This window comes from Melanaphis sacchari, unplaced genomic scaffold, assembly GCF_002803265.2.
Source record: "Melanaphis sacchari strain LSU unplaced genomic scaffold, SCAv2.0 Contig132_pilon_pilon, whole genome shotgun sequence".
NCBI classification, from domain to species: Eukaryota; Metazoa; Arthropoda; class Insecta; order Hemiptera; family Aphididae; genus Melanaphis; species Melanaphis sacchari.
Window position 1 is genome coordinate 36,806 of NW_020270545.1, and position 15,853 is coordinate 52,658.

A 15,853-nucleotide genomic window follows, 5' to 3' on the forward strand; every position below is an offset into this window, starting at 1 on the left:
TTATTTGTTAAGCTTATTTTTTTATTAAATCATATTAGTGATATATTAACTACCTATTCTGTTTTTATATATTTTAGATATTATCAATTAAATATTTAACAAAATTATATACAAAAAAAAATTCAAGAATTTCAATTAAGAGTTATTCGTTTAGACCTTAGACATGAATTATCATGCATTCACACAAACTTTTACCAGTTACTTAATTACTTATTTTTAAAAGTATATGTTTTAATCACCAACAACAAAGCTAATATTTTAAACCATATAATTATTAATATAATTATATTACTAATCTTAGGCTTAAGAAATATCTCTTATTGTAATTTACTGATAAATACAAAAATATTTAGGCTGCAAATTACATACGTATAAAATATATTCGAGCAAGTTCTTTAGTTATGAATTTTAAAAAGTACAATGTATAGCAGGTGGACGTGAATCTTTTTAAATGTCTTAGAATTGTATGTAGCTGCAAAGATATACAAAAAGTATATTTTTAAAAATATCAGTTAGTTTCTAAAGATTTCAATTTTGATGATAAATGATTTTTTTCTTTAACAATACTTTGTATTTTTATTAAGCAATATTTTAGCAGCAGGTAGTCCATCTGTATATAACTTATATAGTAGGTTTATGAAAATTCCAAGGACTAGCATTCAACATGACGTCCCTTTAAGTAAAAAAAAAACCGAACATGTGGAACGAATGAAAAAAGCCATTCAAACCAACCCTAAGATTGGTAATAAAAGAGGGTATCTAAACATTATATTTGATCACTGAAAGACTTACATTTCATAAATCAAACCGTCCATTTTAGCCACCCTATTATTCTGCAACCCCTGTGCAATGTAGCAGGTGCATTATATATACACAATTGAACAAAAACCAGTTTCGTTGTTCACACACAGCTGGAAAGGAATAAGGGCTGAAATAAAATCTACCTCAAGACTGTATCCATAATCGATTACAATTCAGTATATCATTGTACGAGCTAACAGAAACACCAGAGCAACAGAGAATCATCATCATGAACATGAAAACTTGCTTTGCATTTTTAGTCTGTGCAATGGGTATTGCCGTGATGAACGCCACAACGGATGTTCCAATACCTCAGCAAACCAAAGTAAGTTGTGACATTTACTAATATGAATTTTTTTCAACATTTATTACACATACCATATCATGTTATGATTATCGATTTAATAATATTTATTACCAATACATTGACGAAACTGATAAATAATAATTATTAATTTTTTTTATTTTAGTTGGATTTGTCAATTTATTACAGTGCTCGCTCTACAGAGAGTATAAAATTCATTTTAACAAAACTTAAGCCACTCTACTGCAAAATACAAAAATATGTGAACTTGAATTTGGTGCCTTTTGGTAAAGGTTATGTGAGTATCTACCTATTTATAATGCAAAAAAGTATTAATATAAATTCTATACCAAGTCGTTAAATTGAACGATCGTTAAATGACTGTAGTCTGTAAGCGGAAAATATGACTCAAACGCAAACCTAAAGCGTAAAAATAAAAATACCTTTTTAACATACCATAAGCGCTAATAAATTTTACAAAATTAAAGTGTATTTTATAAGTTAGACATAAGTTTATATTGTATATATTGTACAGTTATTTTAAATGATTATCAACCTTCATCGTAATTCGTTACAATAAAATACGATACAATAATACTAAACTTCAACTGAACTCAATTACTGTTAATGTATTTTTGAATTATAAAAATACTATATATTTATTTAAAATGGATAATTTAATTTAATAATTAATAATTTTAAATGAAACTTATAGTGTAACGAGTAAAATATTTATTTTTGTGCTTTTATTCTACTATATTATTAAGGTACAAAAGCGCAAAATGAATTTATGCTTTTGGTCTATCGAAAAAAGTCGACAATTTGCTTTTTTAGGTTTCACCGGTTAAAATCATTCATCAGTTTTAATTAAATACAAATTTGTTAAAATCTATTCTTGATTCAATAATAATAATATATATATATATTAGAAACATTTCAATTGTATTTCAAGCTTGAAACATTGATATTTTACCAAATGATGAAAAATAATAGAATTATATTTAAAATTTAAATTTTACTTATTTTTTATGTTTGATATTTTATTTATTTACTTTTAATATTTAGATTTTATACGGGTAGAATAACCTAATCTAGTAAATAATAAATTAGTAGTAACAGACTAACTGTACCAAATATATTTAGTAAGAGTTTGAAACTAAAGCTTGAAGTTGTAATACAAGGTAACTGACATTATTACAATATTGTTATCTACTTGTAAGGTTTATTAATAGACTATTTAATAATTATTAATAATGCTTATTTGAAGTTTATGCTGTGAATTTGTGATGAAATATATTTTCATGGAGCTATTGTTAATAATAATTTTTTGATTTTCCTTGGTTTTAAGTCATTAGATAACCAAACCAAAAATTATATCATAACTTGCAATTTGTTATAGGTACCTTAAGAAACAATTTAAAGTCTCTGTAAAGGATTATTACAATATTTTTCATTATGTGTTAAATCAATTTATAATGTTAATGAACTTGGTACTATAAAATTACAATTTATAAACATACCTTTTAAAATATTTGCATCTTAAAAATATATTACTATGTCAGTATCTACTTCTATAAATTAGCATTAATATTTTATAATCCAATAGTCTATAATTGTATATTTTTAATTTAAATGAATAGGCATTATAATATTTTTAACATTAAAAATTAATTTATAAGTGTACAACGTATAGAATCATTAATTCATTATTTTTGAACTTAGAGCACAAATATGGGATTCTTTTGTCAGAATGGACGTATTGAATGCCTTGCAAACACAGTACATAACTGTGTGTTAAGCAAATTGTCTGGAAATACTACAGCTTATATGGAGTACTTGAGTTGTGCATTGGAACATGTGGATAATACAATACATGTTGAAGAAATGGTAAATATATTCTAATCAATTTTCTGATAGATTTAGTATTAATTAAAAATATAACTTAGCTGGTACTAAATTACTGATAAATAATATAACATTGTCTAAAACCTAATTATTATTTAGAATAATTGGTAAAATAATAAAAATTTTGTTACTGACTGCTGATTGGTTTTAACACAAAATAAATTCTTAGGAGTAAAAGCAAGTAATAAAATTAATTAAAAAAAAAATATTATATCTAGTAAATTACGTTTTTAATAAAAATGATAACACTAAAAGATTGATTTGTATATTTATATGAAAAACATATTTAAAATAAACTAAGAACCATTATTATTGATAATAATTTTAAAATATAATAAGATTAAAAATTTCAACTTATACCTTGTATACTTTAAAGCATTGTAAATATTTATATTTTAAACTTTATCTTTAATGGTATTTAAATAAATGTAATTGATACTAGCAAAGTGACTACTTACTTTCTACATTATATTTAACTATTTATACTCACGTTTCAGTGTGCTGGTCGCATTGGACTTATCATAGATGAAATTAAATCATGTGTTACTAGCCGAGAGGGCTATTTGTTAATGCTGGAAGCTGAAATAGGAACTAAAGATCAAACACATGGACCTCGTTTTGTACCTTCTTTCGTATTTGATGAAGTAACCATTTATTTAATATTTCATAATAATATCGTAATATTAATTGATTAATCTTATTTTTTTTCATTAGTTTTATAACGACCGGGATCAAAGACTCGCAAGCACAGACTTTGAAGCAACTCTTTGTGGAAAATTAATTGACAAACATGGGTTTACAAATGTTTGCAATAACATTAATAATGTTTTGAGAATGAATGAAGTTTGTTAAAAAACTTAAGAGCTATGCAGGTATCAATAGGTATTAATTAATAAAAATAAATTTTATTTTTTTCATGAACTAATAATTATAGATTAAGATTAATTTTAAAGTGATACCTTAAAAATTTACCATTTCATTTTCTAAAAAATGTAGTGAAATACAATAATATTTAAGAAATTAAGATAACGATAACAATTAAGATTGTATTAATTTAATAATGTATAGTTTTGGTATTCTAAAATAGTGATGAATATATTTATACAATATGGACATCCATATCACAAAAATAGATGAGACAAATACATGTATACTTACTATATTTTTTTTAAGTTTTACAACTATATTAATTACAATGTCAATTTTTTCTTTTTTTCCAAAATAATTTTTTAAGAATCTAAAATAAAAAAAAATTACAAGTACATAATATATGACTTTATGCGCTTATTTTTATTGTATGTATTATATACATTATTGTAGAATACAAAAACTTCATATTATAATAAGATAAAATTGATGAAAAAAATACATAATTATTGTACATGTATTTCTTAATTATATTTTAAACTTAATTTAATTTTAAGTAATTTTTAATTTACTATATTAATTTAATGATAAGATTTTAAATATTGTATCATTAAAATTTTTAAATAAATATACTTTTTATCATATACATGAGTTTACATTTGTTTTTAATATTACTATATAGTATTATTAGTATTAATCATACATAACAGCGGTTCCCAACCTTTTTAGTTTCACGGACCATTAATTTTGTAAAAAAATATTTGAGGCCCATCCATAGCATACCTATATACGTTTTTATAAAATTATAATATATAACATAACATATGTCATATATTATATATATATATAGATAGTTATTAGGAATAAAAAATTAAAAAAATTAAAAAAAAACAATTGTTTATTAAAAAAAACTTAATTCAACTTAATCACAAAATAAACAATTTAATGTGATTTTTGACATTGCTTGTTCTTCACAAGAAAGTCAATATCTGGATTAAAACTTGTTACTTGTACACTTATTGTACACTATAGTTAAAATTGATTAAATATTATTATGATCAGAAATATAATAAAAAATATATAATAATATTATTTTAAATATATATAATGTTTAATATTATACCTATGGCTGTGGCCAATGGGTTGGGAACCGCTGATATATAATATGACATAAAGTATAAGCTACAATAATTAACCAATAACTTTATAATTTACATATTAATAGTTTATTCAGAAAATTACAAATTGTATGTAACAATAAAATAAAATACTTATTCAATTATGGTTTATAATTAATTTGAGATAAAATTATATGACAAATTTATACTTATTTAGCATGTTAAGGATTCTATAAAAGAGTTAGTAAATAGGTGATTACTGATTGCTTAAAAAGAAACAGAAGTGAAAGTTAAGGTTATGGATTAGAATAGTAAGTATTTATGTACGCAAGTAATGAGTTAAGAATCATAAATCAGAAGTCAACATGTACTTACTAATAAGTTATTAGTAATAAGTAATAACGTTTGAATTTTTTAACGAATTTAGTTGTACAGTGAAAATGACCAACTAATGAGTAGTTAAATTAAGAAATGGACTTAATTTATACTGAAGGCTAAATAAAATCTATAAATGAGATGTGGTAAAATATAATTCATTTTCTTCTAGAGTATATTATGCTATTGTATGCTAAAAAGTTATATTAATAGTTTTAAACTTGTTTTATTATTTTTTTAACATTAAGAATAAATTAATTTAGATTTGAAGTACCTTATTTCCATATTGATAAAATTCCGAAATTGCAATTTGTATCACTTTTTCATACTAATTATTAGTCTGATGTAAACACAGATATATATATATTAAAATTAACATATATATCTGTGGATGTAAATAAATAAGTTGTTAAGTTTTTCCACAAAATGTACTGCAGTGCTGTGATTTTTGTGGTACACATTGCGATTGTACAATATTGCTGTACATCATAGACGGATATTTTACTGAATTTTAGGGGGGCTTAAATATTTCTTTGCATTGTTGAAAGATAACTTATTTAATACTTTGAAAAATGTTTAATAATTTTGGAAGGCTTTTGATTTTTTTCTCACACCTTAATCCACGCCTATGTTGTATAAGTTACATTAGGTAGGTATACAATTCGCGTTGTGTACAATTATCACTGTAAACATTATAATGTAAAATAAAATACGTATTACTATACTATAATAACAGACAACAATTATATTTTAAAAGTATTTTCTAAATAAATATCAGTATATCATATAAAAATAGATATACCTACGACCTACCTACCTAAGTCTTTATATATTAGTAGGTACTTATACTACAATTATTGACTTTATTGTACAAATCATAATATTTAAAAACATATTTTAAAAACTACAATTTATCACATAAAAAAAGTATTATTATAAAATTACATTTTACTAAAATCAATTATAATTTTTTATAATTTGTCAACATAAAATCACTGTAGGTTCTTACATAGTACATACTAGGTATTGTATCATTATTTATTTTAACAATCAAGTGAGTTATGAAAACGTGAGTTGCTTAATACATTTTTTTTACATATACATTTATTATTATAATTTATAACATTTCCGTATACAAAAAAATTTCAAAAACTTTACCCTTCAAACATTGATTCAGTAGACAGTAGGTATATCATTCATATTTAGTACCTATATTTATTATTTACCCCATCACAAGATGAAAATTGATATATATGATAAAATAGTTGTGCAATAATGCCATTTTTCGTACCAATTTTATACAAGTTATCCGTCGTTACTTCCATTATAACACCTAATAAAATGAAAGTACATATACATAACTTACTAATATATATTATATTATTATATATTATTTACAAATATAAAATAATGTATTAGGTACCTATAATATTTCTTTTTTTTACTTCTATCTACATCTGGTACAGCCGACATGTAATGTTACATCTGTATACATTGAAACGACTAGATATTTTAAGATAGGTACTACAGTGGAACTTCGATAACTCGAAAGAATGTCTTGGCCCCTACTTCATAACATATCATATGTGTAACCTCTGTAACTCGAATTTCCGATAACTCGAATTTTTTTTCGCCCCCAACCAATTCGAGTTATTGAGGTTCCACTGTATTAGTTTTCATTTATTTTGTTTAGTTATGTAATGAACTTACACAGTAGCCAGTAGAACTCCGATTATCCGTATGTCAATCAACTGGACGAAAAAAAAAAACATTGATCTTTTAATAGGGTAATCGTATTTTGTCGTTTCTCATAACCATAATCGTTAATTAGGTACAAAATAGGTATAATTCTTAATAACTCAGTTATTGTCTAATTGTCGTATAGTTTAAATTTTTCTAATTTTATTTTAAAATATATTATATTATTAAATTTATAGCTTATCCTTTTTCAGTTAAATATAATTTGTTTATTGTTACAAATTTTAAATTATATTACATACATATAAATAATAATTAAGTGAATTTGTCTGGAATATCATGCTTTACAGATTTGCTAAAAAAGTTCTCGAAAGGCTTGATTTTTAAGTTTTTTTGATAGGATATTTGCACTCAAAAGTGCAAAACATATATTTTCATGTAAAGGTAATTTTCTGTAATACTTGAAACAAGTTGCTGTTTGTTAATTATTGAAAACAATTTATCTTTGAAATTATTAATACATTTATTTGTAATACTCATAATGTGCTGAAGACGCTGAAGTACTACTAAAACATCAATCATCATTTACTGAAATATTGCACAATGTACAGTACAAAACAATTACATCAGTAGTAAAAAATTTAAATTAAAAATTAAAATTATGTGGTCGTGACAATTTAGAATTTTCCGACATTATGAAATAAATAGGTAAAAACTTTATAATAAACTAGCCGACCCATCACGGCTTCGCTCGTGATTGATTATTTATTTTGCGCCGTTTTGCTCATTTTGGATGATTCGAGTTTTGGTGAAAATAATCGTTGTATGCTATTGATATTAAGAAAAATCTATGGAAAGATAGTGATTACTTGAAAATTAATTCATATAATATTAGTATATTTATGATTATTATTTTTTTAACGTATTAAATGTACTGATGTATAAATATTAAATATAATAGCTTAAAATTTTTTATTTGTATGTATTTATTCAAAACCAAACTATTGTACATTAATATAAATTTTCCTTACTCCTATAAGCACTCTATACATAAATAATATTCTCACAGTGGAGGACATCTTATAGATAACCATAATTGTAATTCTAGACTAATATTTTTAAAATCAGTATTTAAGTTATGTATCTGATTAATATAAATAAGTTTTAGATCAAAATAGTATATAGGATATAAATTTAGAGTACCTAAATAATTAGATTGCCTTATTTAAATAAGTCAAATTTCACAGAGGTGGTGCGATTAGCTATAATCAATTTAACATTATCAATATATATTTTTTTATAGTCAGTGGAGGGTTTGTTAAATAATAGCTGACAGCAATGTATAATCATGATTGAAATTCATTTATTGAACAGTTTTTTTTTATCAAAAATTACATTCATGGGATTTAGTGGTTGGGATAGGTATGATTTAGGTGTTTTACGCCACTAAATATAATATACCTATATTAAGCCATTTATTTTAAACTAATTTAATATTACAAATAAAGTATTAAATACATAAATGGGTAAGAACTTAAAGGTTAGCGTTCAATAAGTTCATTAATACAAAGTAATAAAAACTATGATAATAATAATTTTGTATGGATTTGTTAGCTTACAGTATATTTAAACTAATATTTTGGTGGCAATGTGCCACTACTATTTTAACAAAACTATTATTATTACACTTTTTATAATTTTAAAATATTAAAAGATATCAAAAAAAATAAAATTTAACTGACAGGATGTTTTGTTTATTTCTTAAATGAAAACTGAATAAAAGGTACATGAAAATTGTTCATAAATCAAACTTTACTATTAAAAACTAAATTTAAAAGAAAAGCAAACATAAATTTATTGTCTTTTGTGCAATATACCAAATTAATTAACAATTTGGCTTATAAAATATTTATTAATCTAAAGTACATTGGTGGACCTACACAATTTAAATTAGCCAAGTGTTTGCAAATATTATGGTAAAGTTTTGGGATAAACATTGGTTGTTAGTTAACAGACGTACAAAACATGACATGGTATTTTATAATAAAAAATACATTAGTAAAATGCATAGAATTACAAATATGGTAGAAAATATAATATAAGTTTAACATAATCATAGTATTATTTTTAGACATATTTCTTCTAAAATCAGAGATACAAAATATGTTAACTAATTTCTATAAAAATTGTTTTAAATAATATAAAAAATTATCATAATTTTAAATCTACTATTATATTAATGTAATACATTAAAAACAATAATCTGTTAATTGATTTTATTTTCTAATAGTAAAAATCATAGATCAACATATTATACCCAAACATCAAAATAAAATTAACCTTTATGTATAATTTATTTTTATAAATAATCTACTAAAAAGGTTTTACAATCACGCATATTTGTTATACCAAATACGAAAATATAAAAATATAACTAAATTTAGTAATCCCAGAGTCCCATTTCTTTCATTTTAATCTGGAAAAGTCTTTCCAACTCAACTGCACAATTTGCCCAATACGAATCCTCTGGGTTAAATGTTTTGCAATTACTAAACATTCGTCTCATATCAGCAATAAATAGCTTTCTAGTTACATAGTAGCCTGAAGCCAATCGTTTACCAATTGTACTCAAATCTGTCAATCAAATATAAACTTTAATTAATGGATAAGAAGAAAATATATTTCTTGCATGAAGCAAATAAATAATAGTGATGTGTTATTTCAATAATTAAAATGATTAATTATGTTTAGTATATTTGCATTAGTACATTGAATAGTTCACAAGGGTAATTATTTTGAGTGTAAAATAATTTTGATTTTAGTATATTCTTAGAATAACTGTAAATAATATTCTTTAGCTGTTAATAAAACAATAATTTTAGTATTATCTAAATAACAAACTCTTTATACTTATGTAAAAATTATTGTTTTCATTGATAGTATTACTTATACAAAGAATCAATGTTATATAATTAAATAATTTTAACAATTATCAGAAAAAAATAATAGTTTTTGTAAAAAAAACTTACCCATAGGATACTTTATAAGCTCATAGTAACCAGGAACTTTTTTATCAACTGGATTCAAAAATGGTTCAGACAATGCATTGTTTTTCACCTAAAACAAATTGACACATTTTGTAAGTTAGACTATGAAAGATATTGTTGATATCTACAATAAAAAATATTCATGGATATATGTTTACATAAACTTAGATCTTATAGAATATTTTAAATATTTTATGATTAACAAGTTATTTGTAATATTTAAGAGTTAATTATTTATTTTTTATCATTGACCGATACGCAACACAGAGAAATCGCATACATGCAAAACATTTTTATTTTTAGTAAAATACTTAATATAAAAATTATAGAAAACAATATTTTTGAAGGTTTGATCTATCAGTGTATCTAAATAATGTAATAAAATATTAAGTCAATATTCAAAGACCCCAAAAATATTATTTTTCATAATTTAAGAAATCAAAAATTTCATTCTAAAATTATTCAATAACTATATAAAACAATTTTATAAGAATATATTTTGTATGCTATGAATGGGTTTAAGAAAAAATAATATTTACGCTGATATTGTATTAATAAAATTATTATTTGTTTACTTACAAATTGCAAAACTTTTTTCAGGTGTTTAGCTAAGACATCAATATCAGTTGTTTCTTCTGTGACACGACTATTTCTTGTAGCTCGTGTCGATGGGGTCCAACCAGTATCCATGACACCAGGTATTGATTCAATAGTGACCATGCGTACACCATCTAAGAAACATGTCAGTCCTGGATAGTGTCTTTCTATTTTCATGTGTTTTTCTTCCACCAGACTTTTAACTATCTATTAAAGTATTTGCTTATTAGTTTTTAAAGCAAAAATTACACGACATCACTTACTTCTTTTTGTATGCGTATCACTGATGTTAATTGAGTATAAATAATTTTTGGGTTTAGTTCACAATGCATCAATATAGCACCCTGATAATGTTTAATATACTCTTGATGTATTTTTTTAGATATTCTCACATCTTGACTAAACCCTTGCTTCTTAAAATATTCTATGAAAACAATTTGAATAAGTTATGATAATCAAGTACTATTTATTTCAAGCCATACCAATTGCAAGTTTATCGGCATAAGTAAGAAAATTAAGTATGTTATGTTGAATATGATAATCTTTTAAATGATTCATTAGTTGTGTTCCATATCCATTTTCTTGTTGGTCAACTTTAACTGCACAGAACACTATTTCTGTGAAACCTTGGGAGACAAATGGACAAAAACATATACCACCAATAGGAACACCATCTTTCAATAAAGCTAATGTCTTGTGCTTCCTAATTTAAAAATATAAATATGTTATTAATATATCTAAACTAAATTTTTAACAATGAATAATTATTTCTATATATTACAGAAATTAATTATTTTCTACATATCAATTGAACATATTGGTTACCACTAAATCATGTTTTCTTTTAAAAATAAAATAAATAATATTTATTGTAACACCTCATATTATTAAAAAACATTCTTTGATGGTCTATATAGTCTGTGAATAATGTATTCAGAAAATAAAATTAGCAATGCTTAGCAACTAATTATTAAACTACACATCAATAATAGTAATAACTATTGTATTTAGGAATTTTAATAAATATACTCACGTATCAAATACTAATCGAGTAATGTATCTAACTGGCATTCTTGGCAATTGAGTACGGAACAAATTTCTTAGCTGCATAAGCCACAACATAGTACTTTTTTCAACTCTTGAGTCTAATGAATTACCTATAACCACAAAGCGTATAATTCCATGTTCTTCTTCTGTCCGAGCTTGATGTCCTCGAGGTCCAGTTTCTAATCCAAACTCCTAAATTAATTTTAAATTAGTATCAATAACAAAAATTAAAATAATACTTTAAGACATTTATTATTATTATTATTATTAATAATAAACAATTATTTAACAATAAATTAAATAATTTAAGAAATCTATATTACTGAATGTATTAAGTAAATATTAACATTAAACAGATAATCATTGGTTAGCGGAATTGTAGCTTATATGTTTAAAACACACAAAATATAAATGAAAAAAAAATTAAACAAATTACCTTATTTATGTTAATATTATATAAAAAAAAATAGTTTTGATAGATAGTGAATGAATTTACAGAACTAGATTTATAACTTATAACTAAAAATTAAATGATATACCAAATAAAGTAAAAATTGTTATAATTTGATTAATTTAATTAATGATTAATAATAGTTCTCAATAATAAACTATTAAGAGGTAAGAATAATTTATTGTAATAGTTAAAAATATAAAAAATAAATTTTACCTTAGAATAAGTGATAGGCCCACTTTGAACATTTTTTAGAATGTCTATAATTTTGTCTTCTGATAAAGCGTCTTCAATACTATGTTTTTCATTTGGTTTCATTGACATTTCTCTAAAAAAAAAAAATATTTATTTTTAAAATTAGTAACAACTTTAAAATGGTTATATTTAAATTTTTTACTATGAGGGCAAGGGAAGTGATTTTTTTGGTAAATATGACATGTGTGCCAGAAATGTATAGTATTAGTTTATTATTTTTTAATTAAATTATAAATATTTGTTATTAACTTTTAAGTCTTATACATGATACATACTCATTTGGGTGTTTATCCTTTTTTCTACGATCTTTATGTTCTGCTTCCTTAGTTTCATCTAGCCCAGAGTCCAAAGAATCTTAAGTATTAAGGTTATTAATTCAAATATAGTTGAGACATAATTAAATATATAAAAAAAATAATAATAAAAAAAAAAATAAATAAATAATTTGCTTACCAGTAAGAATAATTTTTTTTAAATCAGAATCTTTAAAATGCAAATCCCATATAGGTGAATGTACAGCATACACTTCTTCTTCTAATAGATTCATATATCTAATATTGAAACAATTTATAGATTATTAAGTATATTTAAAAAAGTTTTATTTGATAAATTAATTATTTACTTGGGTAAATAGCTCATGCAAAAGTGTTTCCTATTAGTTGACCATTTTGGAGCTGATGCATGACACCAGTCTGTTAAATGCATTCTAAATGCTTTTAGTGTATATTTAAGAATATCTTGACCAAATATCAAACTCATTTTAAAACTCGGTGCAATTGAATGAAGATATTTGGGAAGTAAACAAAACACTAAGTATCTAAAACATAAAACCAAAATATTAATAAAAATATTTATTTAACATACAGATAGATTTTACACAAGAAATATTGAAGCTTATTGAATTACCTTTGATAATAGAATTCATAGTTTTTTCTATGTTGAAATGTTTTACAATGTGGTAATTCTTTAGGAGAAATCCATTTCCAAAGATCAAAATGTTTTGTTAAGAATTTACTGATTTTCAAAGCAATTTTGAGTTGCTAAAACATATATTGTTTTATAATTTTAAATTTATTTAAATAATAAGTATGTTTTAAAATGAATACATTTAATGTATACAATAAATTTAATGTTAAACGTACAGAGCTGTCATGGCCAAACTTATACATATTAAAGTTCATTAAAGCTTTAACTATGTTTGGATTTTCAAATGGTGGAGTGCCAAATAATTTTTCGAGTGTGATACAAGATCCAGGGTATACAAAATTTCGTAATTCCTAAAATATAAATAACTAAAATTAATTTTTAGTTCTTAAAAATTATAGAGATTATAAAATATGTTACTTACATGATAAACTGCACCATAAGTGTCTTCTTGCACATAATTTCTCTCAATATTTGGTTTTTTTAAATCTTTATTTACAGTGACTGATAAATTATCGAGATCAAATACTAATCCTAGTAAGGTATTTAACTGTTCATCTTTGGCATTTTCTAAATGTGATACATGAGAAGCTAAAAAATAATAAATAATAGGTAAAATAAATTATTAAAATAAACTAATGTTTATTATTATAATTTTATACATAAACAAAGTCTTATATTCATGAGAATTTAAAATTATTTATTTTGTTTAATTTGAACGTTAAGAAATTGATATTCTATTATATATATTTCATGGTACATAGTTTTATGCATAAAACTTACACCATTGAGACATTAATGATCCTCTATGATTATTTAACCATCAATTATAACTATATTATAAGTAAACAATATATATAATGTTGAATAAAAAATAGTTAATAGTAAAGTATTATTTTACCATTATTAATATCATACAAAAGTAAAATTACTTAAAGCAGTAATTAAGTGGCGTTAAATAATATTATCAAATTAATATCAGTTATTTATAAAATGTTAGGAAGTATTAAATATCCCCTTTTAAGCCATGGAAATTATAGCTACATTTAAGTTAATTAACATTGTCATTGTTTATTACCTAAATGTTTTTAGCATCTAAATTGAAAATTGCAGTAAAACATACTTTAACTATAGTTAACTTTTAAAAAAAATATATGATTTTATACTTACATAGAGGATGACTACAGCCAGATTTCGTACAAGTTGAAGTCATTAGACGATTATCACGCCTACCTCGCCATCCATTACATTGACAAGTTGAAACCTAAAAATAAAGTTAAATGTAATATACAATTACCTACCATTCAAAAACTTAAGGTAACTGATATATTACAATTATATAAACTCAATTTTGATTTTTTCCAACACTAATTAATTTTGATATAGATTATTTTTGAAGTAGGTATTATTGGGAATTATAACAAGGCTGAAGTAAATTTAAATATGCAAATTACTAGTCTATGGATTGCTTCTAATTAAAGTAAAGATGATTAAAAAAGTGTGTTGTTCTCTTTGAAGTTTAGTTAAGTAATTAAAATAGATGGAATAGCTTTAGATGAAAATAATATTAAGAACAGTCTTAACAGACTGGAGTTGACAAATGGTTAGTTATATTACCTGACAGGAGGATTTACTGGATAGCTTCACTAGTTTCTCATGCCTAGACAATTTGTATTCCGATGCCTTGGCCTCAAGAATTGTTTGTATGATTGGATCATTTTCTACGTAGTGGTCGGGCAACAGTATACCAGATGCAGACGACGTCGATGGCAGACATTTCTCGAGTCTCACCGACTTAGGCATGACGGTCACTTCAGATCGTGTCAGACAAAATGTGTTGGCAAGGTATTGACGAGAATCTCAGCACATACGAGCAGGATCTGTCATTACCATAAAAAAAAAGGATTCAATGATACTATCGTTTCAGTTGCGATTCAGTCTAATAACCAGCTTGGGCGTTGTTGAAAACTTATAGGGCAATGCGTCAACGGCGGAAAGAATTTGAGTAAGCCTTTAGACAATCACACCTAGATACTAACGCCGGGGACTGGGGAGAAAATCGCTACGGCACGGCGGCGGCGGATCCGTTCTCGTTGACCGTTATCTCGATAATTCAGTGTAAACGATCCAGAAAGCCATATGACCGACCTGCCGCCTGTACTACGGTTTTACGGTGTGACCCAAGTGTCGCATGGGCGACGCGTCGTTACAGCACATTGCCGTCAGAGCGCGCTGTCGTGGACCGGCTACTACAACAATAAGTCGTCGCGGTGACGCGATACGACACGATCCACGATTGACGGGCCATGGGCCTTGGCTGATAGCACCGTAGAGGACTAAGTAACAATTGATTAACTGATAACTGATAATGCATTCGTCTCCACTCACCAATACTCGAATCTCGAATGTACTTTGTATCGACCTTCCGGCAATCGACACTATTAAGTAATTTCAAAATATTGTC

General features: G+C 24.4%; 2 protein-coding genes across 3 annotated transcripts; one reads left to right on the plus strand and one right to left on the minus strand.

The window, feature by feature from the left end:
* The first annotated feature begins 1,005 nt into the window (after window positions 1-1,005).
* On the plus strand, window positions 1,006-3,884 carry LOC112591384 (GILT-like protein 3). The gene is made up of 5 exons (XM_025335192.1): window positions 1,006-1,126; window positions 1,272-1,403; window positions 2,828-2,992; window positions 3,508-3,654; window positions 3,725-3,884. Exons 1-5 carry the CDS (start codon window positions 1,031-1,033, stop codon window positions 3,860-3,862), a joined length of 678 nt encoding a protein of 225 aa, XP_025190977.1. The 5' UTR covers window positions 1,006-1,030; the 3' UTR covers window positions 3,863-3,884.
* A 5,519-nt stretch (window positions 3,885-9,403) lies between these two features.
* On the minus strand, window positions 9,404-15,476 carry LOC112591350 (histone acetyltransferase KAT2B). 2 transcript variants are annotated; one of them, XM_025335138.1, is made up of 16 exons: window positions 15,337-15,476; window positions 15,007-15,269; window positions 14,560-14,653; window positions 13,814-13,980; window positions 13,608-13,742; window positions 13,372-13,505; window positions 13,088-13,282; window positions 12,919-13,016; window positions 12,741-12,819; window positions 12,427-12,538; window positions 11,746-11,951; window positions 11,195-11,415; window positions 10,976-11,136; window positions 10,695-10,919; window positions 10,098-10,185; window positions 9,509-9,702 (listed from the first exon to the last, which is right to left on the minus strand). In XM_025335138.1, exons 2-16 carry the CDS (start codon window positions 15,190-15,192, stop codon window positions 9,509-9,511), a joined length of 2,295 nt encoding a protein of 764 aa, XP_025190923.1. In that variant the 5' UTR covers window positions 15,193-15,269; window positions 15,337-15,476. The 2 variants fall into 2 exon arrangements, with proteins under 2 accessions (XP_025190924.1, XP_025190923.1); XM_025335139.1 differs by lacking the exon at window positions 15,337-15,476 and having other exon boundaries at window positions 9,404-9,702; window positions 15,007-15,192.
* Window positions 15,477-15,853: the final 377 nt, after the last annotated feature.

Bases quoted from the DNA above. Each gene is read 5' to 3' on its own strand.
- LOC112591350 (XM_025335139.1), bottom strand. From the start codon at position 15,192: ATGCCTAAGTCGGTGAGACTCGAGAAATGTCTGCCATCGACGTCGTCT. The intron at 13,981-14,559 runs GTAAGTATAAAA...ATTATTTTTTAG, and splicing joins TGGCTGTAGTCATCCTCTAT to CTTCTCATGTATCACATTTA. The intron at 10,920-10,975 runs GTAAGTGATGTC...ATACTTTAATAG, and splicing joins TGATACGCATACAAAAAGAA to ATAGTTAAAAGTCTGGTGGA.
- LOC112591384 (XM_025335192.1), top strand. From the start codon at position 1,031: ATGAACATGAAAACTTGCTTTGCATTTTTAGTCTGTGCAATGGGTATT. The intron at 1,127-1,271 runs GTAAGTTGTGAC...TTTTTATTTTAG, and splicing joins CAATACCTCAGCAAACCAAA to TTGGATTTGTCAATTTATTA. The intron at 2,993-3,507 runs GTAAATATATTC...CTCACGTTTCAG, and splicing joins CAATACATGTTGAAGAAATG to TGTGCTGGTCGCATTGGACT.